This window comes from Geospiza fortis, unplaced genomic scaffold, assembly GCF_000277835.1.
Source record: "Geospiza fortis unplaced genomic scaffold, GeoFor_1.0 scaffold130, whole genome shotgun sequence".
NCBI classification, from domain to species: domain Eukaryota; kingdom Metazoa; phylum Chordata; class Aves; order Passeriformes; family Thraupidae; genus Geospiza; species Geospiza fortis.
Window position 1 is genome coordinate 7,662,657 of NW_005054300.1, and position 27,447 is coordinate 7,690,103.

A 27,447-nucleotide genomic window follows, 5' to 3' on the forward strand; every position below is an offset into this window, starting at 1 on the left:
CGCCGGGGGCTATGGCCGAGCAGACGGGCTTGGCGCTGCCGCAGACCATGGACAGGTACGCGGAGGGAACGCTCGGGCTGGGCCTGTGACCTCCCGCGGCGGGTTTGGGGCCGGTGTCGCGGGTCCGGTTTCGTTTTTTGCCTTCTAAAACCCTCGGTGGCCTGACAGAAGTTGTGCGAGCGCTGTCGTGAAGCAGCACAAGGTATCGCGGGCAGCTGAGGGGCAGGAGGGATCGCTCCCGCAGCCCTCGGCCTCAGGAGCTGTGTGTGTGTGCCTGGGCACGGGCCCTGGGCCGGCCGGGGGCTGCAGGGGCCTGTCCCTGGGCCCAGGAGAGCCTCTGGGAAGGGAACGCGCAGACGCGCGCGTAAAGTGAGGCGCCAGAAGATGACCCAAGCTTAGCCGGCCTTGTGTGTTTTGTTGCTGGTTTTATGATCTGAAGAAAGCCTGCAATTTCTTTCTGGATCGCTTTTTAAAATTACAACCTTAGAAGTATTATGATTTAAGCATCTTTCCTCATCTATAATTACTACTTGTAAATTCTCTTTATTACATTTGTTTTCTCTATATGCTTTTATTTGAATATGTAGCACTTTCATCCTGTTCCACTGAGCACTTCAGCTTCCTTAAGTGTAATTTCGACTCATCCATGAAGCCCTTGCAACCTATTCCTACAAACAATAAACCACATTCACAGGCTGTTATTGCAGGAGTTGTAATAGCCTGGTATCTCAGAAGGTGGGGATCCAGAAGCAGTCAGGCTTCTGGTGATGAACCTGTCAAGTTTTCATCATAAGGAATCAAAAAAACCCCTGGTGGTTTTGTCCTTTCCAGGTCACCTCTAAGGAGAGTGTATTTAATGAAATACAGCCTGTCATCAGGCAGGTGATGGAAATACAAACTATGAGAGGCAGGGGTAGAACTTGTGCCGCCTGGCCCTGGTGGGAATGAGAAGTTCCAGTTTGATATAGAAAGAGAATAAAAGTGATTTGGGGAGGGAAATTTTGTGTTCTAGAAAAACTGAAAAAGTAAGAGATGACAAAGGGATTATTTATGTTATAAAAGTATTGCTGAATCAACTCCTCTTAAACTAAAAAAACCCCAACAAAACAACAAACTCATCTGCATCCTGAATTTTGTAGTCCAGTAATATATATTTAGAGTCCTAGGAAACCATAATACTCTGGGCTGCCCTGATGCCCATGGCTGTTGTATCACACTCTGAAGTCCTGGTTCACCCTGTTGAGAAATGGCTGTGAGGTTGTGTTTATAATCTTTGTTGCGACCGACAGTTAAATTAAACAGTTAATTTAAAAAAAAAAAAAGGGAAATTAGTTACCTGGTGGCCAAACCAGTTTACTGTTCTTCAGTTGCTACCTGTAATAGAGATGTGGGTTTTGATGTATATTTAATATTCTTGTATCCTTTCAAGTTTGTCAAATTATAATTTGTGTCTCTGGTTCTTTTCAAAGACTTTTCTTAGTATGCTTGGAGTAGCTTGATGTGTAAAACAATTGGACAGCGTCTCTGATTTCCTTAATATCAAGGACAGCAGGGAAAGAATTTGAAGTACCTAAGTAGCATAAAAGGAGGTGTGAAGAGAAGCTGGAGCTTTCATGTAAGAATTCCTTGGGCTCATAGTAGGAAACTTTAGGAACAGGAGTGTCACAAGGGATGAATGTGGTAGTAAGAAGGAACCAAGTATTTAGGATTTAATTTAATTCAGAGTGTAGCACAAGATCAATAGAAGGATTTTGGACTAATCAAAATACAGTTGGTGTAAATAATTTTTCTGGCTTATATTGGGTTTATGGAGCAGTGTTGCATTTGAATAAACAGATTTTTATGCATCTGATGTTTCTGAAGGTTGCACATAACTGTGATCATGTTGTTTGTAGTGGTGATCAAGATAAACCTTCAGTATTTCATCTCAAGGGACATGCCCCATGGTTAAATTATCTGTGGGGATTCTGAGGAATGGAAATACTTCTTCTATCCTGTTATCTTTTTTGCTTATGACAGATAGTCATTTTCCTCAGTGAGAAAAAAAATATGCAAAATCTTAAAGAGTAATTGCAAATGATTATAGCTTAACACAAAGTGCATACTTTAAAATAAAATACAGGTCTTTTAGTGAAGGGTGTAAAAACAGCTTTCAGTGAAGATAACTTTCATTTGGATTCTGATAGTTGAGGAGGGGAAAAAGAAGGGTTTTGTTCTGTTTCCAGTACCTAGATCACTACTGAGAGGGGTGCCATGCTGTTGTATCAGGAATTAGGTGTTGCTGTAGATCTGAGTGCATGCACTGCTTTGTATACAAGGGTCAGAGCTCCCAGAGCAAGTTCTTTAATTCTCTGTTTGGGAGAGGGAACAGCTGGATTCTTCTCTTGACTCTTAGATTCTATACCTGTATGATTGCAGGTTTATTTCCTTAGTAAAGTTGGATTTCTCTAGTGCAAGGACTGACTTGATAGCATCATCACATTGCTGCCTGGGATTCATCTTTCTTTGATGTATTTTGTGCTCCATCATTTATTTGCCTGCATAATTTCAGTCTAGGAAGCAACCCATGGATTTATAGCAAAGAAGGTAAATAGCTGTTAAGATGTAAGGAGTCAGTTACTCAAAATTTCTACCTAAAGATTTTATACTTACCTGAAGTATTGACTGTAGCATAAATACAAGAAGCATGATAGTGAAGTGACACTACATTGTGGAGTGTCTCATCTGCAGCATTTGGGAAACTAATCCATATGATTGGCATCATCTTTTCTAGCCTGAAAATTGGAATTTCCAGCCCTCTTGTAATTTTTTTCTTCTCTTTCATGTTCAGATAACAGTTCCAGATAATAATTCTTGAAATACTTTTCTGCAAGCAGAAACCTTTTCAGTCTATCTTAAACCCCCATATTTCTGGACCAATGCATATACTTTTAAGGCAGGTATTAGTAACCTGGCTAAATGGTGAGATTTTAGTATTATTTCATTATTTTTAATGCCTTTGTTCATGTTAGTTTAATGCATAAATTACAGAATTATAGTAATCTTCATTAAAACTTGAAATTATGTGGCAATGGGTTTTTTATGTGCTGCCAGTGTGAGCTGTAATGCTGAAATGTACTCATATTTTTAAGCTTTATTCTCTTGACTTCAGTTGGATTATGTGTGGATTGCTCTTGCAATTGGTTATGCCAATGAATGGTTGGGGTTCTGTTTCTCAAAGCATATCCTGTGGTAGTGATTTCTGGTATTTCATATACTATCCAAATTAAAGACAGCTGCTTCCTTCTTTCCATATATTTGCCACCATGGTCAGAACGTGGTCACCACTGCTTTCTGTTACTTCAGGCTTTATAGGTGTTAGTCAACATTTGATGGATAATCTGTTGAAGGCTTGTGTGGGTACATGGTGAAGAATCAACATAGTGATAATTTTAGCATGGTTTAGTTTTTGAATTTCCATTCTTAATTTTATGACTGAGTGGTAGTTGCTCAGTTGTGGTCAATATCCTTGATAAAAACTAGAGCAGGATGATGTGACTTTAAGTCCCTATTGAAAGGAGACAAGAGCTGAAATTGCAGGTAGACTTTAAAAGCAATTAAACAATAAATTGTAGTTTGCTTAAGAAATTACTCTTACTATCTAGAGAGGAGTGCTGTTGCAATTAAATTTTCTCTTTTCCAGATCACTGATTTATTGGAAAAATGCTAGCAATTGTAGTTCAAAAATTGCAAAATAGCATTGGATTCTCCTTTTCAGTTTTTTGAAATGTCATCTGATTCCATAGTAATTTTCTTTTTTTTTCCCCAAGAAAAAAGAATGTTTATGGTGTTGTACATGACTTTCTGTTTCTCTTTCCATTCCAGTCACCATTTGTGTTGAGATAGTTAATTTCCTTCCTTCTTTGAAAGTGCAGGCACTGTTTTAGTTTTATTTGCACAATTAATTGTTGATACTTTAGGAAGCTAATACACGGTTTTGGATTATTACCCTAATGCTACAACCTCAATAGTGTAATTGCTGCAGGGTGGTCCTTGATTAAAGGTGTTTATTCTGAACATCTTAGACTTGTACTGTATGTTGTGCTCTGATTTCTCTCACTGAGGGAAGTTGACACACGAGTAACTCTTTCTAGGAGTGGAGTTCAACCAGATAAGATACACAGAGTAATAAGCAACATAAAACACAGTACAGGATTTATGTATGATCTTTATTTTTCACAGAATGCCATCTCTGCAGTTACTCAGTCTGTTTGTTCTATTTCTACTGATTAAGCACACCTCTTTTCCTTGTTCTACCTCAAGTAATCATTTTCTTTCTTCACAAGAGAGTTAAATTCCTTCTGGTTGAAGTCTGTCAGTGTCTAGAAGTACCTGGCTTTTTGTTCTTCCTTGAGAGTAGGTTATTCATGCTTAGAAGAAAAGGCTGTGTAAGAGTAGAGAATGGACTGTGCTGAGTTCATCTCTACCAAGGAAACAAGGAGTTTGTTCTTCCCTGTCCTTAGCCCAACTGTTTGGAAGTTGATTTTGGTACAGGATGGGAAAAGCAAAATCACACCTATCTTGGAGAGTGGGTTTCAAGAAAGAAAGTTTGAAACAATAATAGTGTTATAATATCTTGGCTTTCTCATTACTGCTTCATCCTAGGTCCATCCCTTAGTATTTTGCTTCACTTTATCCTGAAGGTTCTATGCAAATTGACTTCTTCCCGTGTCTCACCAGTAAAGATGATTAGCGGAGACTTAATGCAGAGCTGTACATTGCCTTTTGCCCATGTGAAATATTCAGGTGTCAGCATGTTGTTTATAAACTATCTTAACCTTTTGACTGTTGTCTAATGTATGTTATTTTTCTATCTCTGATGTCTGCTTTGATATGCTTAGGAATGAATGGACGTGTTTTAGTCTCTGTTTAACAATTAACTTCTACTTGCAGACAGTAGGTAATTACTCTTCCTATTTAAGTGTGAAGAAACTCCTGAGAGACAACTTACAATTTTTTGTATTCAAACTCTTGGCATCCCATGTATTATGAAGGCATTCAGATGATATTTTCATTTGTTACATTCACTTATCTAAAAAGGCTGTACAAACTCCTGTTTATTGATCTCTTCCATATAAAAGTGTTCAGACTCTGTAATAGTGCTTAAAGCTTTAATGGTTTCCTTTGCCATGGTGTCTTTAAGTGCTCACTGAAATGGAAACTTCTGACAGTTAATGCCAATGTGTTGAATAAATATACGTATAATAAGTTACAGACAAATATCAAAAAGTTAAGGGATCAATTTTGCAACAACTTCTTAAAATAATACTTAAAGTGGTAATGAATATGCCAGCTGTTTTAGGCTTGTTTGGTGCTTTTGGCATCTCAACCTGCTTATGGCCTTTCTGCATTGCAAAGAGGGTGGAAAATTCCTGGTGTGAAAATAAATGCTTTCTGATGAACATTTTTGTTTTCCCCTCAGCAGCAGAATGGGCCAAGTACTAGATTTTTATAGGATATAAATACCTACCTTTATCAAAAGAGTGTGTGACTTGCTCATGCTTTTACTGGCATTTGTAGTTTACCACAAGAGCAAATTCATTGCCACTGCAAAAGAATAAGAGGAGTCAATCTGAAGTGGTCAAAGCAAACTGCTTCTGGCTGATGTTTCTAAATGAAACTGTTGAGATTACATAACTTGGTGAAGGGGCTGGAGCATGTGACTTACTAGAAAAAGCTAGAGGGAGCTAAGCCTGTCTGAAGAAGGGATGGCTTGGGAGGTCTGATGACCTTCTACCTACCAAGGAGGCTGTTCAGAACACTGACTGTGGAGGTTCCTGGCAGGATGATGAGAATCAACTGTGAATTTGAACAGAGAAGCTTTCAGCATGTGGGGATGGGAGTGATGCAGTTGAGCTTGGGAACAAGTTGCCCAGTGCAGATGTGGATCTTGGCCCATGGGGCTTTTCAGGACCCAGCTGGAGAACGCTCTGCTGTCTGATCTGAATTTGGTGTTGCTTCTGTCTTGGGCAGGAGGTCTGACAAGATCTCCCGTGGTCCCTTCCAAGGGAATTTTGTGATACCAAGTCTAGATGCAATCCCAGTTGAAGGGAAAACAGCACAGTAGCATTTGCACTGCATAACTTAAGCAGACTGTGCTGGAGGTACCAATAGGAAGGTACAGTCTGCTGGCACCTTCAAGCAAATCTGCACTTGGTCTTTTTTAGCACCAGCTCTGAAATTTTTACCTAAAAGTTGAGATAACTTCCTGTCTAGTTGGATTGGGAATTTAGTTTTTTCCTCTTCAGAATTTTTGCTCCTGTCATGTTAATGCTAATATGAGTGCTTTTTGTCAAAATTTTCTAAAACTGAATGGAAGTGCTTATGCTCAGGATTTTTGTGTCGGTGATTCTGGGGGAAGGACTAGACACTTCCTGCCTAACACCACTGTAGGATAAGAAAACTTACAATCAAAATATCCACTTTTAAATGCTGCTTTAAAAAATTTCAGTGAAGTTATATTAAATCAGGGGCTAGCTCTTCATTTGTTACTAAGTTAACCTAAAAATTAAACTGGCCTGCTATATAATAGTTTCCCCTATAACAAGTAAATACCAGTTGATTTAAGGGCTATCCAGGGAATCCTTGTATGTGCTTATGTTTGGAAACAACTTTCACAGAAACAAACTTTTTGGATAAGTGTTGTTAGTGTTTCTAGGTTTCCAGGTGATTGCTGATGGAAAGTATGGACTGTTTGGTGTTCTCAGTTTATGTATCTCTGCCTGTTTCCTCCTATGACCATGCAGCTCTTCTTCAATGTGTACATAGTAAAAGAAACTGCTAAAGCAGTGGGAAGATGGTAAATAAGAGAGTTGTCATGGACAAGAGGGGCTGGCATTCAGTGCTATTTTTTTAAGCCATGTTGATATAATTATTTCTTCACATTCTAGAAAAAGACAAGACCCTCTATTTTAAACCTGCAGTGTGGTCATTATGTACCTTCCAGATCTCTTCTCATTTGTTTCTTCTAAGTGCCTCCTGGAATGTGAATATTTTTGTTTAGAAGTGGATATTTTTTATTGGCCTAAAATGTGCCAACATTTAGTTAGCTTTCTGTGAGGGATGTAATTACAGAAGACCATGTGCAGGGTGCTTGTGACTGTTCTGCTGGTGAGTCATGCAGTCAGTTGCACAGCTTGTCGAGGAGAGTTTCTTTAATGTTGCCATCAGACACCTTGCAATTTTGTGCACATTTATTCAGAGTAAAGACATTTCCAAATTTTCAATGTCTGCCACATTTGATAGGGGTTTTTGTTGTTCTTGAGGTATTAACATCCCAAGAATTTATCTTGTTGGCATTTAAATTTTTTTGGTAATTTTTAGGTCAGAAATTGTTCCAATTTTTATTATTAGGATTATATAAGATGACTGACTTAAGGAGAGCTTTTTAGTTTGTTCTCTTATACTGTAAATTTTCTGGTAAAAATGGAAATTATAAACTGAGAATAACTTGAGTAATATAAACTCTTGAGTTCAAAGCAATTTGCTTGCTTTGGAGTTGGAGGACTACACTTCCATTTTTTTTTCCTTCTCTTTTCTTTGGAAGAACACAACAGGAAGATTGCTTACCCTGTATGGCCAGTTTAACCATGACACTCTCTAGGAGTGCATAAAAAACATCAAACTTCTACTTCACAAGTACTTTCCCTCAAAGTTGAACATAAAGCAAGGAACCATGTTTGGTTTCTAACAGATGTCTATGCTAATGTATTTACTTTTGTAACTAAAGCTACTGTGCCTAAAGATTCATTTGTACTTCTGTACATTCTGGAAAATGGCTGCAGGAGATTGAGCTCACATGATACAGACTCAGTGAATAACTTTGCATTTCTTTTCATTTGCTTATCACAGCAACAGCTTAATGTCAGGATGGTTACAGTTTTAGGCAGGTCAGGCTTGGTCTATTCTGTATATAGGTCGCTCCTGATATTTATAGCATCTGTCATCTATTCTGTACATGTACCACAAATACCAGTATTGGTATTTTTCTGATGCAACTCCCTTCCCTTTTCCCCCAGTGCAAAATAGCATTGTTGGTTATAGAAACTACATATTTTTGTCTTCTCATTTGGAGTCTGGTCATCTTAGAGGTAATTAATAAGTAATTAAGATGTTTAAAGTCACATTCAAGGAAGTAACTTTAAATAGCCTCTAATGCGTAATTTCCTAGTAGCTTCACATCTCTCCTGTGTTTATGATTATTGACAGATTTGTCAAACAAGTCATGAGAAAATGTTTTCCCTATACCATATCATAATGCTGTCTGCACTATAAAAAATCCATTAAATTTTTAAAGCATTAACTTAATGCTATTAGAATTCTTCACTGTTTGCTATGTATGTACTTGACTACATGTCAACTTCCTGTTCAAATCATGTTCAAAGCATGTTTCCATTTTGGAAGTAAATTGTTTTGTGTGTGTGTATGTGGTTCTTTGTTTATGTTTTGTTTGTTTAGTTTTTCTTTTTCCACTTAGTTTTAGTCACTTTTGGTTTTCTTCCTAGGATGGTGAGAATCAGTGTTACCCACCCCCAGCAGGCACTCAGTAGCTTAAATTGTTAGTTGTAGGGCAAGCTGCTGATATACATGAGTAAGAGTTCAGTTAGCAGAATGTATAATGTTTTAGTAATAAAGTGCTTATTGTATGAGTAATAGTTTTTCCTGATTTGTCCTTTGTGCACATCTAGAAGGGCCCCATTCTTCCTTCCTCACTTAGGAAATAAAACAAGTGTTTCTAATATCAAAATTCATTGCGTATTTAAAGGCTGATAGCAAGGCCACCAGCTTTGATGATTTCTCACCTTTTCCTTTTGAAAAAGTGAGAGTATGGCAATATTAAAACCTTTAAGATAACTGAATTTTGAAGACTTTGTGAAAGGAACGTGTCTGAATAACTGGTTGCAAAAAGTTAATTTATTCAGAATGAAAGCTAATTTTCTTACTGACAGTCTGGATTTTGGCAAACTAGAGACCAAAACACAAGATAGCTAGATCTGAGGAGGGATTCCTTATTCTAAGCTGGCTAGAAGCAAAGACCATAAAAAATAAGGCCAAATTTAAGCACAATAGCTGATGCCTGGCAGTCAAAGGTTTAATTTTATCTACAAGCTAGAAAGCAGCCAGCAGGATTCGGGGAACTGTCCTTTACTCGTATCTCTGCCTTTTTATAGTGCAGTGAACACAAGTGTGAAATATTTCCCCTTGATATAAGCTGTAATTAAGAATATAATAAAGCTTGAACTGAACTTCTGATAATCAGTAGATCTTTCTCGTGCACTTTCTAGTTAATTATTCTATGGGGTTTTAATGTGTTTGTTTACTGAGTTTTAGTTATCCACATGCTTTTATTACAAGTTTTTTAAAATCTAGTTTATAGGATGTCATCTTGAGGTTAGAGGAAGTCAGAACCTATATATAAATACCACTTGTGTGACCGTGTGTTCACACCAACATTTGCTTGATTTTCTGTACTTGAGCTGTTTCTATTGAAAGCGTTGCTTTTGTAGTAAAGTGTCTTTACTGTTATGTATAGGCTCTTAACAATGTCTCCTTTACTCAGCTTTGCAGGCTATCCTTGATGACTAGGCAGAGCAGAATTGGGTATAAGGTCAGATGACTTCCAGGACTTCCTTTGAGAATTTTAGACTTTGTTTCAAAGTGACGGCATGTTGGTATACAGGCTGGCATATGGCTGCTATGCCGTGCTGCCTTAAAAGCACCCTCTGAAGTCCCCAAGGAGCATCTGAGACCACTGTTTTTGCACCAGTGTCTGTTCTTCACTCAGTGTATTTCCCTTGTGTGTTTTTCCTGTTAAGGTAGTGTAAGGGTGTTTTGAGTTTGTCAGGCAGGTGTTGGATTGAAGATTAAAGTATTTTCCAGTGTGTTTGATGGTCAGGAAAATATTGGGGAAAGAGCAGTGTTCTATCCTACAAGTGGGTTCATCTCTTCAGGCACTTCATCTCCTCTGTGAAGCATGACATAAGCTAACATTTCTCAGGTTAATGGTATTCCTTTGTAGCCTTTATCAGGGATTTGTAGGCTAGGTTTGCATTCTCTCGTGACCAGGCAGTGTCCCTCTAGCACAAGATCTTACTGCTGCTGGTTCTTCACACTCTGGAAAAGGAAATGCTTAGTGGTAGCATTTGCAATGAGGTGTTTCTCTTGCTTTTTGAGAGAACAGTTTGCTGTTCCCCTACTAAAATTCCAGCCAGCTCCAAAGCAGCCTAATGGTACTAGGTAACTCCATTTTTCTGACATCCTAGTCTTCCAACTTAAACATGATCTTGTAGTGCTTAGAGTGTAGCTGGTGAGTTTAGTGTAAAGCTTATCACTGTTTGTCATCCAAGATATTTTATCTGTTGACATAGACGATGCATAAAAAGTTGTTATAGAAGCTCATGAAAAAGTGCCTCTTCCAAACAGCAGATTTGTGGGTCATCCTTCAGAACAGTACCTTTTTATGGCTAGTGATTGGAATGCTTTTGGTCATTTCTTTCAAGGTACCTTTTCACCCCTCACTGACTTGGCTCTCTGTGCTATTGTTGCTATCAGTTATGTTTCAGCCTTTTCACTTTCTTGTTTTTGGATGTGAAATTCAATTGCAATAATCTGCTCTGACACCTTGTGTTTAGCAGGACAAGGATGCTTTACTCTTGCAGCAAGATATCAGCAAATTCCTGCCACTTTAAGGAAAAGAACTTTATGATGTGAGAGAAATGCAGAAAACTTCTTTTAAGAAAGAACTGTAATGAGAGGGAAAATGTGTTTCTAGCTCATGATTCTAGAGTACGTCATGCATGTTCAAATTTGCATTTCCCAAGGTAAGAGTTAGGTCTAAAAGTCAAATAGGACTTTCTATTCTGAGAAGTTTTCTGGTTTTGCTGACCATTCATATTTGCATGCCACTGAACATAAGAGGGAAAATTCCAAGATGCTTCCATTCCTACTTTAGTACTGAATATTTGAAACCAGATGATAAAACAGCTGTACTGTCTCAGTCTAGCAAGTCATCTTCCATTAAGTGTTGTGGATACGAAGATATCTGCTGGGCTTTTGGAGCTTTTTTGTGTTGCTTTATGCAGTCACGCCTGCTTGAAAACAAAACTGTTTCATGATGGATTCAGCTTTCACAAATTGAGTCAGATTTGATTTAAATAACGTGAATTAGATACTGTCTTCCCTCCCATCTAAGACTGGTTTTGGAAAAAAATAACCTTTAGAAGGGGTATAGCTTAATAAAAAGGAGAGCAGTCTAGGAGGTCTTGGGGATGTGTTGGAGCTGTAGCTCCAGATACCAGAGAGAGAAGCTCCTTACTAGTAAGAAACTTGCAGTTTGGAGGAACCTGGTTTTAGGCAGGCCTTGGTTTCTTAGTCATGTAACATTTGGAGTATTGGATCTCTAATCTGCTATACAGCTTTCTCCCCATCTGCTTTGCTCTTACCACAAGCAGTGTCCTGAAAAGAATTTGTCTTTGCTAGAGAAAAAAAAAAAAAAAACAGATCCAAAAAATGCTTTTATTCTCAGGGTCAGAATAGAATTTTTGAGACCGGAAAGCTTAATCTACTGGGGAGCTGAATCTAAAAGGCATTTGTAACCTTATATTCAGAGCTGCAATAGTGATACTGGTCTGGAGTTTTGTATGTTTTGTTTTGATTTTTTTTTTTGAGCCAAGGAAGTGTGGAAAAATACATTAGTGTTATTGATTTGGCTATGTAGAAAGTCATCAAGGAAAAAGGTTCGAGTTTCTATCAGAAACAATGCTTTGTTCCACCTTTTCAGCCCTTTCTATTTCAGGTTATCTGAGTAGCAGCCTGATTCAGTGGTAAGAATCAAGGTCATATTTTATTCAGTACAAGAAAATGGAAAATCTGGCAAGAGCCTAGATACCTGTTTTGAAATGGTTTTATTTAGTCCTTTCTGCTACAGCTGCTGTCAATGGAAAGAGATAAAGCTGATGACAGTATACAGGGAATTTATTGTTCATTATTCATGACTTGCTGAAGGTTTAAGTCTGTGAAGGATTTTGTTATTCATTTCATAGGTCTTTCAGGTTTTCAAGCATGATTGGCTGGCAAGAAGCAATTAAAGAAAAGATGCATATTTTTCTTGACTTACTAACCTTGACAGAGAACTTGAGAACAGAATTTAATCTATAACCATTGTCATGGACAAATTCAGTTAAAATTGCAGTGTAGCAAGATTATGTTCATGCTTAAATCTCTCATTATTTGAATAAACTCTAGACTTGCATTTTGTGATGGTATCCTTAGACCTAACTAGCTCTGTTGTGAAACCTTTAATTTATAAATAAAAATCTGAATTACAAATTTAGAGCAGTTGTAGACTTAAATAGGATGTGGAATGAGTGAGGGAATGTTTACCTGTAATGCAGGAAAAACTTCTGAAGAGGAACAATTATCAGTACTATTGTATGGTATTATTTGTTGTTAAAGTAAATTTGGGGATTCTTAATGTAAATAAATAAGTCAGACTTTGATTTTACCTTCCCATTACGATGAATGGAAAAAACTACAGTTCTGATTCCTGATGTCAGTCATCAACTGAAAAGTTCTAGTTTTAGACAACCAGAGTTTAAATTTACATCTGTACCTACTATTATGTGCTCTGTACTTACAACTGGACATGTGGACATTACAGGTTCATTTTAAGTATTGTTCAATATTAAATTGCTTTTTCTCCAGTCCTCCCTGGAATCTGAATGTCAGATTGTATTCAGTTTTACAAGTATGCCAATTGTATGTATGCCTTTTACAATGTGCTCAATTATATTCCCTTTTTACCAGTAATAAATTGCTCCAGGTTGCCTTCTGCTCTGACACACTTGCAACTTTTTCAACATGCTTCTACTACTGTAGATGTTAAAAAGATTTAGTGCTTTAAAGAATGTCTTGCAAGTACTTTATAGGCACAGTCATTTCTATTAAAAAAGCATGGCTATTCTTCTGTAAAGGAACATTTTCAATTTACAAATAGAATACTGCCCAAAACAGTGAAGTCTTAAAAGCAAAGCTGTTAGACAGCAATATTTTTCATGTCTTGGAGTTGGAGCCGGACAAAATTAAATTTCCCATTGCAAATTCCCCCTTCCTTTTCCTCAGAGGAGTTAAACAAAAGCAAAAGTGAGAGGAAAAGTATTAGTATTGTGAACCACTGTAACATCCTGGCATAGAATCCACAATCATTATTCTCAAATAATAAAGTTGTTTTGTTTACGAGCATCAGAGCATTTCTCAGTTTCTTCCTCAGTTACTGTCTGTTACTCGTTACACATAAGAAACCTTTTAGTGTTTTGTGTTAATGATGTCACCCAAGTTGTTAAGAGAACAAAACTTCATCATCAAAATTGTGATGTTAAGCTTCAGTTTGGTCACAGTGTCTAATTAGATTGTGTCTTGGTTGTTAAATTATAAGGAGGCTGTTGCTGTGCTCCTTTATAAGGGTTTAACTATGATTGTAGTGGGTAGTAAAATATTTTTTAAAAATCAAACCTATATATATAAAAATTTATAGTAACATTCTTATTTTGCTAGACTCTGGTTTATTATGTAAATTTTAATATCTTCAGTATGGGAATTAGCAAATTGTTTCACAGTAAAAATTACTGGCTGAACATATCTGATATTTTCCTAGTTTAGATCCATATTTTGCTTTTTGTTATAAGTTGGCCAAAAGTGTGGCCTAATCATCAGACCCAGGTATCTGAGAGTTCCTGGTTCTGTGCTCACTTCAGGTGAGGTTGTATAGACTATCAGTCTTGTGTTTTCTCCTTAACAGAATTAATATATTTGAATTTTTATGCCCGCATAATTGTCAAAAACAGAAATTTCCTCCTCTACTGGTCCAGTAGTATTCTTGAAGTACTTTGTAACTTAATTTATATTATACAAAGTCAACTTGTTTGAACTAATACTTCATCTTTTCAAAGAGAGCAAATGAGTTTGATATAACCGTTTAGAGTTTTTGTGATCTATTGTATCATTTCTGTTGTTTTATCATTTAAGTGGATTGGACTTCATTTCCCAAGTAACAGACTACAGTATTGATCTTATATTTTTAAAATTAAAAAAACTTACCAAAATGTTGTAGAAGGAGATGATAAAACATTAAAAATATGGATTTTCCATATGTTGAATTATTCAAAGTTTGGACTATAGTCTCAATGCTTTTTAATCATAAATTATCTAAAAGTTTAATTAATAATTCAGAAAGTATAAAGCAGTTGTTTAGCTATCTGAAAAAATGTGTTTATTATGTTTATTTTATAGCAAAACTGTGGTACAAAATACTTCCATTTCTGGTGATTAGGAATGAAGTAATAATCATCATTTCCTCTAGATGCATGTTTTCTTAAGCTGTATGCTTTCACATGTGAATGTTTATTTTAAGCATGTAAAAGTAGCAGAAAATACCTTTTTTTCCTTCCTGTGATTACAGAAGCTGCTGGGTTTGCTTTGCTACCGATGAGGATGATCGGACAGCAGAGTGGGTGCGGCCCTGCAGGTGCAGGGGCTCCACCAAATGGGTGCATCAGACTTGTCTGCAGCGCTGGGTGGATGAAAAGCAAAGAGGAAACAGTACTGCTAGAGTTGCTTGTCCTCAGTGCAATGCAGAATATTTAATAGTATTTCCAAAGCTAGGTAAGATACAGATAATTTAAATTGTTGCTTATTTATTTGTTCTTGCATTCCTTTTTTCCCCGCTTTCTTGTGCTCGGAGCACCACTTCTGTTGGAAACTTGTCTATTCCCTTTTCCAGACAGAAAGAAACAACTTTATATTCTGCTTGCATCCTATTTGGTGGCTTAGTTAAATACCTTCTAAAAATTTTGGATCTATTCCACTTAGGTATATAGATAAATCTTGTGATTGACCTGTAATTATTTCCTGGCTAATGGGATTATTTTTCTTGTTGAGCAGAAGGTGACTTCTTTCAGCAATTGCCACACAGCACATAAACACATTGTTTTTTTGACTCAGCTTGCAGAGACATTTATCAGAGGAAATTTAGAGGAGAATTTCCTAAGCAGCACGTGGTATTGCTGGAAAAATATACTTTCACTTTGGTCAGGAGATGTTTCTGAGGCAATATTGCCCTGTAATCAAGAGGCAGAATGTTTATGAATGCTGGGTACTGCTGTAGTTCTATTTGTCAAGGTCAAAGAAAAAAAGTTGGACGTGGTCTTCAGAGTCTCTTACTTGAGTAGCCAAGTAGGATAATGCACAGTATGTTGCATGTATTTAAATGAGCAGTGCTTGCTGTTATTTCAGCCCTCGTTTGCCCATGTGTTCTATGGGATATATTAAGCAAATCAAGAAAATGAAATGTTGCCATGGAAACTTAAATTTTGTTTAAAAGTAAAATGGCTTGTTAGAGAAATGGTGATGTAGCAATTGAGTGCAGTCATTTAGAGGATTTTAAAGAAGATTTTTTTAAGTATCTTATTTCTGTAATGAAAGAGCTGAAAATAACTCACTGCCAGTTCTTCAGGATAGGACCTCTTTCTTATTAGCTTAAGGGCTGATGAAATGAAGGTGTCAAGGGAATTTTGAGTGATGACATTTACCTCCATGATAGAACACTGAGTAATGGGAAAGAAAATATACACAACAATATTGCATTGTTGATATAAAAAAAAGACATAAACCAGTATGAAACTTACTACAAGTTATTCATATAACAGCCACATTTCAGCTTTGCTGAATAGGGTAACTCCCCATCATAAAGAAGGCATCAAACAATAACATTTAGCATTGGCTTTGGGAAGAAAACTGGGTTTCCATCTGGACACAGAATGCACCACAAAACTTTACACTGTTTGAAATACTTGTTTGTATCTTGACTGATGAAGTTCTAATGTGAGATGCATTTGCATTTTATTTTGACATTGGCAAAAAGGGGTAGCAACTATAATTTGGACAGGATACATTAACATAACAGGCATTTTCATTTGTTCCTGCAATTCGTGGCATACTGTATTTGAAAGCTTAGATTCCAACATTCCTGGATTCTGAAGCTGGCCTAAAATTCTTGCATGAGGTTGTTCAGTTCTTGCATGCAGGTATGTGAGACTCCCTTCGTGTATTTTGATATATTTTTCCTCATAATACCATCTTCTTCTATTTTTAAAGATAAGGGCATAAAAATTCAGACTTGTGTAAGAGTACACAAGACATTGGTAGTAGAGCAGGGAAATTAATCTGGGTCCATGGAACATCAATCATGACCTTGAAGTGCCTTAAAAAAGTGAGCCAGTCTTGCCCTTCTGTAACTCTTTCTAGTAACCCAAAGCTGTTCTAGCACAATTCAACTACAAGTCAATCAAGGTCACACCAGGCAGAGTAAGGACAGTAAGAATTTTCCAAGAAGCCTTGGAACACTTCTTTTGAAGACAGTCATACCCTTCCCTGAAGCATCACAGTTCAGAAACTTATTTACTTTAAGACTTCCCTAATGTACTACTGGAAACTTTTTTCTAAAAATTCTGTAAAAGGATACCCTCATCACAACACTTAATTTATGATTATAGTTTAGAAGTTATATCAACTTGAGGAGACATCAGTGAATATAAGTGGGTGTTTCTTTATATATTTACTAGTTCAAAACAACCTCTCATGAAATATCTCAAAATCAGAATTCCATTTTAGATTTGATACTGCCTATCAGTTCTGGTGATTGGTGATAATTATGTTCCTGTGAGTTGTTTTCTGCTCTTTCAAGAACTTTCACTAAATAGAAAGTAACCAAAGTATCTCTTAGATAATTATTTCAGTTTAAGAAAAAGAAGCAATTTGGCAGAAAAAAACTCTTTAAAGCATGATCTATTCTTCAAAATGAAAAATATTTTTGTTTCATATTTCCTTCTTTAATTTGAGTATCAGTGATACTTATTTTTGTGTTTCTTCCTCCATACCACCTTAAAAAGCAAAAACAGTTTTGTCCTCCTTTCTTGCTACTTCCTTCCTAAGGCCTAATTAAAAGATTGTTTCAATAATTTTTTCTAGAATTTTCTCAAGATTCGATACCTGATTTTCTAGCCAGGTTTCTCTTAATGATTAGTATCAGTAGGTGTAATTTGTTAGTACTTGTGTTATAAGGCAACCTTCAGTGTCATTTGAGTCTTCTGTCTTCAAACATAAGTTTTCAAAATGGTAAAACCAAACAACTTTTTCAGTGACTCTGGGAAACAGTCAAGATGTGTAAACTACTGTGCATTTAGTACTTGCAGTTATGACCTTGTTGCTACTTCCAGCATACTGATAGACATCTCAGCAACTTCTTAAGTGTGTTCTGGAAAGTCAAACACAACTATTAAGAGTTGAACTGGATGTTCCTGTTGCCTTTTTTCCACCAGCTGACTTGAGCTGAGTGGAACTGGGGTTTTTGAAATCATTCTCAATAGAGCTGTTCTCTAGAAAAAGAACTAACTAAGTCATGAAATTGGAATCACAGTTTTGTCACTGTGAGTAAACTTTGAGAGACATGGAGGATTAGTTACTTGAGGAATGCCTGTAGGCTGGTTTTGAGAAATTTCACTGATTTTGGTAGGAAAAAGTAGGAGGGAGCTCACAGGAACTGTTCATATGAGCTGTGGGAGGACAGTCTGTATGTAGAATTTGTTGACAAATACAAAAGTAATGTGGATTAAGGTGATGATGGTTTTCACTTCCATGTATACATTTCAGTGTTCTGGCTTTTGCCTCACTCATGCTCTTGCAGTCCCTCAAAGAAAAGATGCAGGCATTGCCCTTGTTTACCTCACCAAAGGTAGTCAGGGTATTTATTGTCTTGCCCTGTGTAAGTCTGGAAAGTGCAGTTGTGCACAGACAGAACAATGAACCTATTCATGTGTTGTTGTCAAAGGCACTGAATAACCTGAATAGGAGTATTTTTTCCTCCAGTGTTTTGAGAGGTGATCCTTTAAACATACTGAATGCAGCTTCTTCCAGTGGAAGGAACCTTTTGTATTAACTGTGCTACTTTTTACGACATAGCAGGATAGTTTAGTGACAGAATTTTCAGGTGAAGCTGTCAAAGATAAGGACATGAAGTACATTACAACAAATCGGTATTTTTTCCTTTACAAAACTAAAATATCTAACAAATAAAAAAGGCAGCAAGCCTAAAGTGGTTTCTACAAAAGAACAATTCTTACTCAACACAAAGGAAGCTAATCGGTGGGTAAATTAGTGCTTTAAGCAGTGTATCAATCTCCTGGAAAAATGAAATGGTAGGTAAGCAGAAGTTACAAGTTTAGCTTAATAGCTTTTTAATTATATATTATATATAATTCACTTCAACAGCACGTGTGGTATGTCAGACTTGTACTTTGCCTCGTTTGTTCTTTCTTATTGGTGATAGATGCTGACTTTTCTACAGTATGCTTTTATCTGTGTGTATCTGTATGTATATATCTCTCTTGAAACCTTACTTGAAACCTTACTTTTCCTTTATCATAGGTCCAGTTGTTTACGTTTTGGATCTTGCAGATCGCCTGATCTCAAAGGCATGTCCCTTTGCTGCAGCTGGAATCATGGTGGGCTCTATATACTGGACAGCCGTTACGTACGGAGCGGTGACGGTCATGCAGGTACACACCTCTTCCCTCTCCTGCCAGCTCTGAGAGCAAAAGTCAATTCTGACTCCTCTTTCCTTGGCTTAAAACATGCTTAGCTGCTTTCAGTGTAGTTACCAGTGAATTCAAGACGGTTTTTCACGTTTAACTGGTCATGGTTTATTACTGCAAGTATGCCTGTTGGGCATGCTTCAGTCTGCAGCTAACAAACTCCACTACTGCTCTAGCTGGCTGCCCTGTGTATGGCAGACTGGTGAACACAATTCTGTTCTCATGGGAAAGGTGCCATTACCACCTAGCTACCAGTAATGAGTAACTCTTCAGTAAAGATACGAGATTTAATCTTTTCTTTTACTTAGAGAAAAACTTTGCTAGTAACATTCAAAGGGTTGAAATTGAAACATGGTAAATTATTTTCTGGATAATGTGATTTTTTTAAAATTGTGTAAAGGAAAATACGTGCTCTGAATGATGCAATTCATTCATAAACAAGAAATGCAAAACACTGCAAATTAATGTTTTATTAATAAAGACTGTAGGATTAGTTGGAAGGGGAAAAATAGTTTTCCTGCTTCTGTTCTTGTGAACTTACTATTTAAATAGAAAAGTAATGTTGGCAGGTGGTGCCCTATTAACTATGGAAAGACTTGTTCATGGTGATTCTAGTTCAACCACAAAACCAGAGTTTTCAGAGATTGTACAATCAGAAGCACTTTCCTTACCCTTTTAGTTGTTGATTCCTATATCAAGTCTATAACCTGTGTTTTGCCTGAAAACATAAAAGTATTTCTAAAGCTAATTCAGCTGTAGATAGAATTAACAAACCCATATGTTAATAAATACTCCTCTACACAGTTCTAATTTTAAATATACAACCTGGTTCATCTCTCATAAGTCATTTGGCACTAGTTCTTGAGATGTGTGGTACTGCCCTGCAGTTCTGCAGGTCACTCACTCCCTATGAAGATGGTGTGCTGTTTTGGTTCAGTTTCTATGTGATCTGAAAGCAGAAATGGAGCCCAAATGAGTGGTTACAGTTTCCCTGTAGCAGTGTGGCCAAGGGTCAGGCAGCTGCATAGGTGATGTGTAATGGCTTTCAATACCCCCTTCATTCCAGTGGGTGAGTCTGTGTATTACAGAGTGGTGCACTGAAGTATTTTTTCATTGGATATTTTGCTCTTGTGGCTCCAACAGGAGCATTACAACCATCTGTAATACTACAGCGAGACTTTGGAAATGCACCAGTCCTTTTCTCCTTGCTCACTGCTACACTGAGCTCTTTTTCTGTAGGAAATTGTGACCTTTTTAGCTGCCCTAGAGCTCTGCAGCCAGATGGAAAAATAAATGCTTTGTTCTGAAGTTGTTTTGCTTTTGAAGTGAGTATCTGTCTAAATATTAGTTTAGGCAGCTGGTCAAATCCCAGATATGAAGAATAAGCTATTTTCATGATTTAATGTTTTGATTGTATGGATGGCATGCTGGGCAAGACAATAATTTAGTTTTGCTTGTAGAGGAGCAGACTGAGTGGGTAGTAGAGGGAAACTGTTCCAACCCTTTTGCCACTCCAACCTTGCTAGGTTTAATACAATTTTTCTCCTGATGTATTTCAGACTCTTTTCCTTTAGTTGAAGGGCCAGAGAGAAGCACAGAAGCTATTTTTAGACTTCAGGTGCAGACAAATAAATACAGAATTGACACTGTGGTAGCTAAGTCAGTAACAAGTCAGATGGAGTTACTGAAAGCAGAGAAATACAGTAATCTAAAGCAGAAAGAGACAAGATACTGAAGCATTTTTTGATGGACAATGACTATAAGGAGAAAAAGGATAGTGTCAGACTTCACAGCTTGAGTAGAAGATACGGAAGAAGCTGGAAGACAAATACTGAATATTTTTTCAGGAATAATTTTTTGGCAGCAACAATATTGGTTATGCCTATTTTTAGAGGCTGTGGTGTATAACATAACTTCCTGTTCTGGAGGTGTAACATGGAATGCTTTTCAGAGCAAGGCAAAACTGTACAGTTTGAAGGTACTGTGGTACATTACTGTAGCTCCTTCCCTGTGTCCTACCTATTCCAGAAGTACTGGGTTTGTTATTTTCCTTTTTTACCATTATGCTGTTGTTTCATGTTCTTATCTCCTAATTCTAATTTTTGTGCAATTGAAGACTTGATAAGTTATTGTACTTATGGGGAAAACAAGAAGTCAATGAAAACACATCAGAAAATTCAGTGCCTGACAAACATAATTATTATTTTAGTGTTTTTAGTCCTCCCAGATTCTTACAGAAAAAGTCATGAAAGAACCTGTTCTTCCTGGAAGCAATTCAGGGACTGTATTAGCATTTATACTGCTTAAATTGAGACAAATCTAGAGGATATCTACCACTCGAATGTAATTTTTTATCTTTAGTCCTATTCGATTTATTTAAAATTAAAGCAATGTAATTTTTAAAAGACATAAGGCACTGTTCTGTTACAGTTATAACATGTGCATTTTATAAATGGAAAAGTCTGATTAATTTTTTTATATATCAGCAGAAAAGTGTAGACATAGCAGTAATTATGATCCTTTAAAATCCTTGAACTAACTATATATGAAAATAAGGTACATGTGAAGATATGCTGCTGTTTCCACTACAGTTGAAAATAATGTTCATCTTCCTGCATTGTCCAGAAAAACAATAGTTAAATACTGTGATCTCTGTTATGTAAGGTATTCCTAAAAATCATAACATTTGGATAAAAACATCCTGAGGTATCTACTATCAGTTTATCCTATGAACAGTAGTATCTGATCAGTTTCTGAGTGTAGAATTAATTGTTATAAAACTGTAAATTCTTAAATGCATTTTGGAAAGCTTGCTGTATTATTAGTGTTTCAGATGTTTAGGCTTTTACTTACACAGAAACACATGAAACCTTTCTTGAGATGTTTGGGAATTCTGTTACAGCTCTCTGCAATAATAATGATTTGCAAAATAGGGCTGGTAGCTCACCTGCATTATGCTCCATAAGCAACCAAGGATACAAAGAGAAAACAGAGTAAATTAGGTAAAACAGTGTTCTTTCTTCTTTAACTTAAAACATGCGGGCAGCCTCAAAGAAACACAACTTTTTAAGTTACATTTTTGTTCATTTGTACATTGTAACATTGTTGTGGCCTTTGTTATGTTTGTCAACTATATGCATATTTTCTAGGTTGTGGGTCACAAAGAAGGTCTTGATGTGATGGAGAGAGCTGATCCTTTATTCCTTTTGATTGGCCTTCCCACTATCCCAGTCATGCTAATACTGGGCAAGATGATCCGTTGGGAGGACTATGTGCTCAGACTGTGGCGCAAATACTCTAATAAGCTACAAATTTTGAACAGCATATTTCCAGGTAATGTGATTCAGTTTAAAAGGAAATGCCAAGATTGAACTTCTGCCTTTAGGAGATGGGGATAGGCAAGTAGTTCTTGCTGTTTTAAAGTAGAGATGATTAACACTATCCCTCTATTTCATGTTCATTCTGTTTAGGTTGTGTTTGTGTAGTATGTCCTGAGATGGGTGTGGCAGGAGTAGCAGGAACATGGTTTCAGTTCAGGCTTTAGTAACAAAACAAGGTACTAAAATTCATGGGTCTTACTTGAAAGTAAAACTGCAGTCATTTAATGGAAACGGAATATTCACTGGGAAGAGGGAGAGTTCTCAAAAAGTAGTTGGGCTATAGATTTGTAGTGGAGTGGAGAGTGGGCAGTAATGCACTTTCTGTGTCCTTTTTTGAGGCAGTATAGGCTATGTAACCTTTTCTTCCACCATTCTTATCCCTTTAGGCATTGGCTGTCCTGTTCCTCGTATCCCAGCAGAGGCCAACCCTTTGGCAGATCATGTCTCTGCCACACGAATTCTGTGTGGAGCTCTAGTTTTCCCTACTATTGCCACGATAGTTGGCAAGCTGATGTTCAGCAGTGTTAACTCAAATTTACAAAGGACAATCTTGGTAAGATTCAATACTCTGTTTCATAAATTATTATATTAGAGGAATATGAAGTGTTGTGAAGGAGGGAGGCAAAGGAAAAGGAAACATAAATTGATCTGGAATTTTAAGAACAGTACTTGATTAAAGGAAGGGTTTTTTTAAGGTTGCCTGTCTTAGCAGTGGACAAACATCATGTGTGTGAAAGACTGTCTTTATGACTGAAACTAATCTCAGTTCATGACAAGGATGAAAGTTTTATCTGGCAGTATAGTAGTCAGGCCCTAGCAGTAATTAAGGCTGACAATGAAGATGAGAAGCCAGCATCTTCTAAGAACAGTGTCTGTAAGGGAAGACTGGGATTTATATTATAAACCTTTTCATATTAGCTTTTGTTTACTGATTTGGAGAGAAACCCTTTGTTTCTTATTTTAATAAGGAGAGGAAAATTAACTCTCCATAGAGTTCAAATGGAGAGGGAATGACAATCTCTTGCTTTGTGAATAACCTCTGTGGTTGCAGCCTTTCAAGGACAAGTACACTGAGTTTGGTAATATGGAATCCCTGCTCATCTGACTGTCATCACAGCCTGTTTTCAATTCCTGCATGTTTATGCACCTCTCTCTTTTATGCAGATCAAACAGTGATATTGCAAATGTTCATGCAGACTAAAAGCTTCTTGGTGTCTCATTTTGAAGACTTGAGATAAACATATTGTAAAGCTTTCTAGAGAGAAAAAAAAGGTTGTTTTACAAGAATAGATTTTATTTTACTCCACTTTTGGCAAGTGCCATTTTTCATAGTCTAGTTATAGAATGGTTATCAGTAGTATTCCCTGTGCTTTGTATAGTATACATTCAGAGAAGAGAGACAAGCAGATACATATCTGCATTTTCTTTGTTATTGAAATAAGATTTTGATTTTTAAAATGTAGAATACTGGTGAGACTTCCAAGAAAATAAAAGCTTTTATAGATTCAGTCTGTAATACCTTTAAGTAACATTAACCTCTGTAATAGTGCATTATGACAGAAAACTTTGAGATAGTCATTTGGAACTGTTCTAATTAGTTAATTTTTAGAAGAATGTATAGAAAACAAATCTTCTCTGACTGGAAACTTTTAAGAACATTTGCAGTGATATGACACTGAACTGTGCAGGTTTTCAAAATATCTTTTTATTTCAGGGTGGAATTGCTTTTGTTGCTATAAAAGGAGCTTTTAAGGTTTACTTCAAGCAGCAGCAATATTTGCGCCAAGCTCACCGCAAAATTTTAAATTATCCTGAACAAGAAGGAGCGTAAGGCTGTAACCTCCAGATGTCACAGAGTCTCACCTAACAGGTTTCCATGTTGTATTGGTTCCATTGTTATTGCACAGTAGTGGAAAATTGTGATAAGTTGCTGCTCCTCTATTTTTTTTTCCTTTAAATACAATAAAGCACTGTCTTATGGCAGGGTAAATCCTTTCAGCAACCACTGAACCTAAGAATGTGATTTGGCTTTCATTATTTTTTGGGTATTTCTGTTGGGCAATAGGCTTTTGAATTATTTTCTTTGAGCCAATATACTGAATGGAAAAAAATCAACTACAGAACATTTTAAGTGTAGTTAGGTAGGCTATATCCAAATGTCTTTTCTCTAGGTGATTTAGTACCCACGCTGACATTCAGTTTAGCATTTCACACAATGAAGGGAGATTGCTTTAGAAGGGGAATGTGAGTCATTACCAAGGAGAAATAATTTTCCTTGAGTTTTGCTGGTATCAAACAGGGCGTGTGAAATACCCAAATGACAGAGAAAGCAGAAGATAGATCACTCTCTACAGGACTTGGTATGTCAACTTTAACCACCTAAATATTAGGTGTTAAAATTAGCATGGCTTTCAGGTGACTGTTTTACTACTGGTAATTTTCAGTGTCCTGTTGTATCTTCTGCAGTGCCTAGTGTCATTTTCTCATGGCTTTACTGCTTTGTAACTGGTGCTGGATTGCATTTTTTCTTCCAGTTAAAATAATTACAAGGGGGAAATAAATTTCACTTGCTTATTTTGTAGTTAAATATTAGAACACTTGTTTAGTTTCCATATTCCTTTATGTTGTGTAAATACCCATAGAAAACCTATGAGAAAGCAGCATTGAACACTAAAGCTCCATGTGAACTGCCAGCAGGGCATCCCCTGAAGCATCCAGACCTGAGTGTGTAGCTCAGCTCTGCTCAGGACTGGGCTCTCCTGCCCTGGTGGAAGTGCTGGCTCCAAGGGGCTGACACTACACTTTGGGTACCTGAACTGAGCATCCTGCCAGCAGGGTCTTTGGCTTAAGGTAACTGGGCTCCATTTTGTGAAGGACTACAGGATAAATCTTAAATGTGTCATAAAGTTTATTTATACAGTAAGCTTTATTGTTCCCATATGTCTAAAGTAGTCAGTTGAGAGAGACATTAGCACTTCCATTATTTGATGTATTTCTAAACCTAATTTCAACAGAAGTTGATTGTTTTGTGAAGTTAAATTCTGACAAACATAATTTGAATATTGCATATTCATACCAGACCTAATCTGGATTTCGTATTTGAAGTTCTTTCTTAACAACAATTTCTTTGTTTTTCTCCGAGTTTTCTCTTGTTCATATTAGTATGTCAAATGCATGAAGAATAGCTTAAAAATCTTTGAGTGGGATTATTCATTAGTAAATATTTCTTTTCACCAGAAATGAAGTAAATGCAGAATGGACTTCCTATTTGACTGCAATAATGTATGTTAGGAGAAATTCAAAGTAAGGTACTTTTTCTATAGTATGTTTATCTTAATTACCAAGATGTAATATTTTAAAACTGTACAAAAGTGTATATAAAGGCCAGTTAGTATTAAAAACCTATACAGGTGTTAAAAATTATACACTCAATCAATATCAAATCCTTTTGAGGCTCTTGCTGTAATGGAAGAATTACTATACCCTTGTAAGTCTGCTGATTATATTTGTCTTAGTAGGCTCACTTTTATATAAAACTTAAACTGAGTAGCAACCCCTGAAAGTTGCTACACTCTGTAAGATAGTCTTGAAACAATATAATATGTATTTCTTACAGAATTCCTCGTTTCAAGAAAACAGCTTTTCAGTGGTCTTCACTGTATATATTTCCAAGCAATTTATTACTGTTTTTTAAAGTCTCATGGAAAGAATTGAATGATGCAAATTAGTGGGTTTGAAACTTGTTTCATGGAAAAGCTCATTGTCTCCTCTGGAAGTTAAAGCTATTGTAAAAATACAATTATAAAATACTGTATGGACTGTAAGATGATTTCACATGAGTGGTTAAAGGTCATTACTCTGTAAATCTTGTTTTTAAGTATTGAAAATTATAGTTATGTTGAATTAGGTTGAATAAATATTTTTTACACTCCTTAGTGTACTTTGTCAGTTGAACAAAAAGCCTGTAGCAAAACTTCTGAAGGGAAAGTGTTTTGTTTTAATGCATACCTAAAGATTTATATCATTAATTTTGAGTTGATGGACTAAAGAAATATCTTTGTGATGAAGAAAGAATTACTTTAAGACTTAAGTCTGACATCACTTCTTTTTTCCTTCTCTCCAGTGATGAATAAGTGATATAGGGGAATGTATTTCTTAAACATTTAAAGCAAAAGAACTGTTGCAATATGGGCAACTTCCAGTAACACAGAACTGTGGGGAAGTGACAACATATCTTTGGGCTGGCTGATGTGCAGCATTGATTTGGGCAATACATGAATCCCTCTTCGTCAAGAAAGATAATACTGGCTGAAGGAACTGTATTTTTCACTGATAGCCAATTTATGTCCCATTACTTTCAGGACAGGGACTATGAAATGTTGTCTGGCATTTCTCAGTATACCCTTACATGTAACATGGTTTCTCTTAGACTGCCATTACATCGACATAAGGACACAAGTTACCTGCACTCTGGTTATTAAATACACAGAAGATGCTTCTCCCCTTCTCTGTAAGATAGAGAAATCCAGATAGCCTTTATCAATTAATTTCAAGGCTTTATCAATTAATTTCAAGGCTTACTCAAGAGCTTGAGTGATACAACTCACTGTGCAGAAGGGCAGCTCCCAGTACACATGCACGAAGAAGTACTGCTGTGAGTGAAAAGTCTGCAAATGGGGATGAACTACCCACTGGACCATGGCTCCTAGGCCTTCAGAAGGTTTGAAGACCTGTGGCCACTTTTTCCATTCTTGCCAGTTGGTTATTCACATGCTCTGGATATTTTATTGCTTTTGCTCCGCTGAATATTGTGAGCATAAAGCAGTTATTTCTGGGTACTGTACTGAGTTGTTGAGTAGAAAAATTCCATTCCAGAACCACTAAAAGCAAACATGAGACATGACTTGAAACTGCCTCAACCAAACAACTCAGCAGCACCTGTCAAAACATATCGTGCAGGCATCTCATTTAATGCTGGATGACTAAGCCATGGAAAAGCAATTGCCTAAGCAGTGGTCCTCCATAGGAAGTACTGTGCTTCTAAAATAAAAAATAAAAGCAATTCCTGACTTCAGACCACTCTGTGGTAGAGCATGCACAGCTTGATGTTTGGGGTGTTGAGTGTTTTTCAATTGCTCCTCTGCCCTTGCTACAACTCAGTAACACTTGGCTGCAGTTTAATGGGAGCTGATAGAGGAACACACTGCTCTGAGTATTTACTGCATGTTTAAGGACTGTTTTGTCAGCTTTTGTCATTTCTCTGACATGAATCATTACAAGAAGCTACCTCTGAAAGAGCCTCCCCTTCCTAATTTTCTAAATACTTCTCATGCACACAAGATAGAATATATAAGAATAGAATTAAAAACATGTTTAGTTTGATG

At 36.7% G+C, this 27,447-nt stretch overlaps 1 protein-coding gene across 2 annotated transcripts; it reads left to right on the plus strand.

Moving 5' to 3' along the window:
- The first annotated feature begins 6 nt into the window (after window positions 1-6).
- MARCHF5 (membrane associated ring-CH-type finger 5) lies at window positions 7-25,994 on the plus strand. 2 transcript variants are annotated; one of them, XM_005416443.2, is made up of 6 exons: window positions 7-55; window positions 14,495-14,697; window positions 18,517-18,647; window positions 21,833-22,016; window positions 22,450-22,616; window positions 23,778-25,994. In XM_005416443.2, the coding sequence occupies exons 1-6, from the start codon at window positions 12-14 to the stop codon at window positions 23,892-23,894; spliced, it is 846 nt and encodes a 281-aa protein (XP_005416500.1). In that variant the 5' UTR covers window positions 7-11; the 3' UTR covers window positions 23,895-25,994. The 2 variants fall into 2 exon arrangements, with proteins under 2 accessions (XP_005416500.1, XP_030918236.1); XM_031062376.1 differs by having other exon boundaries at window positions 18,547-18,647; window positions 23,778-24,167.
- Window positions 25,995-27,447: the final 1,453 nt, after the last annotated feature.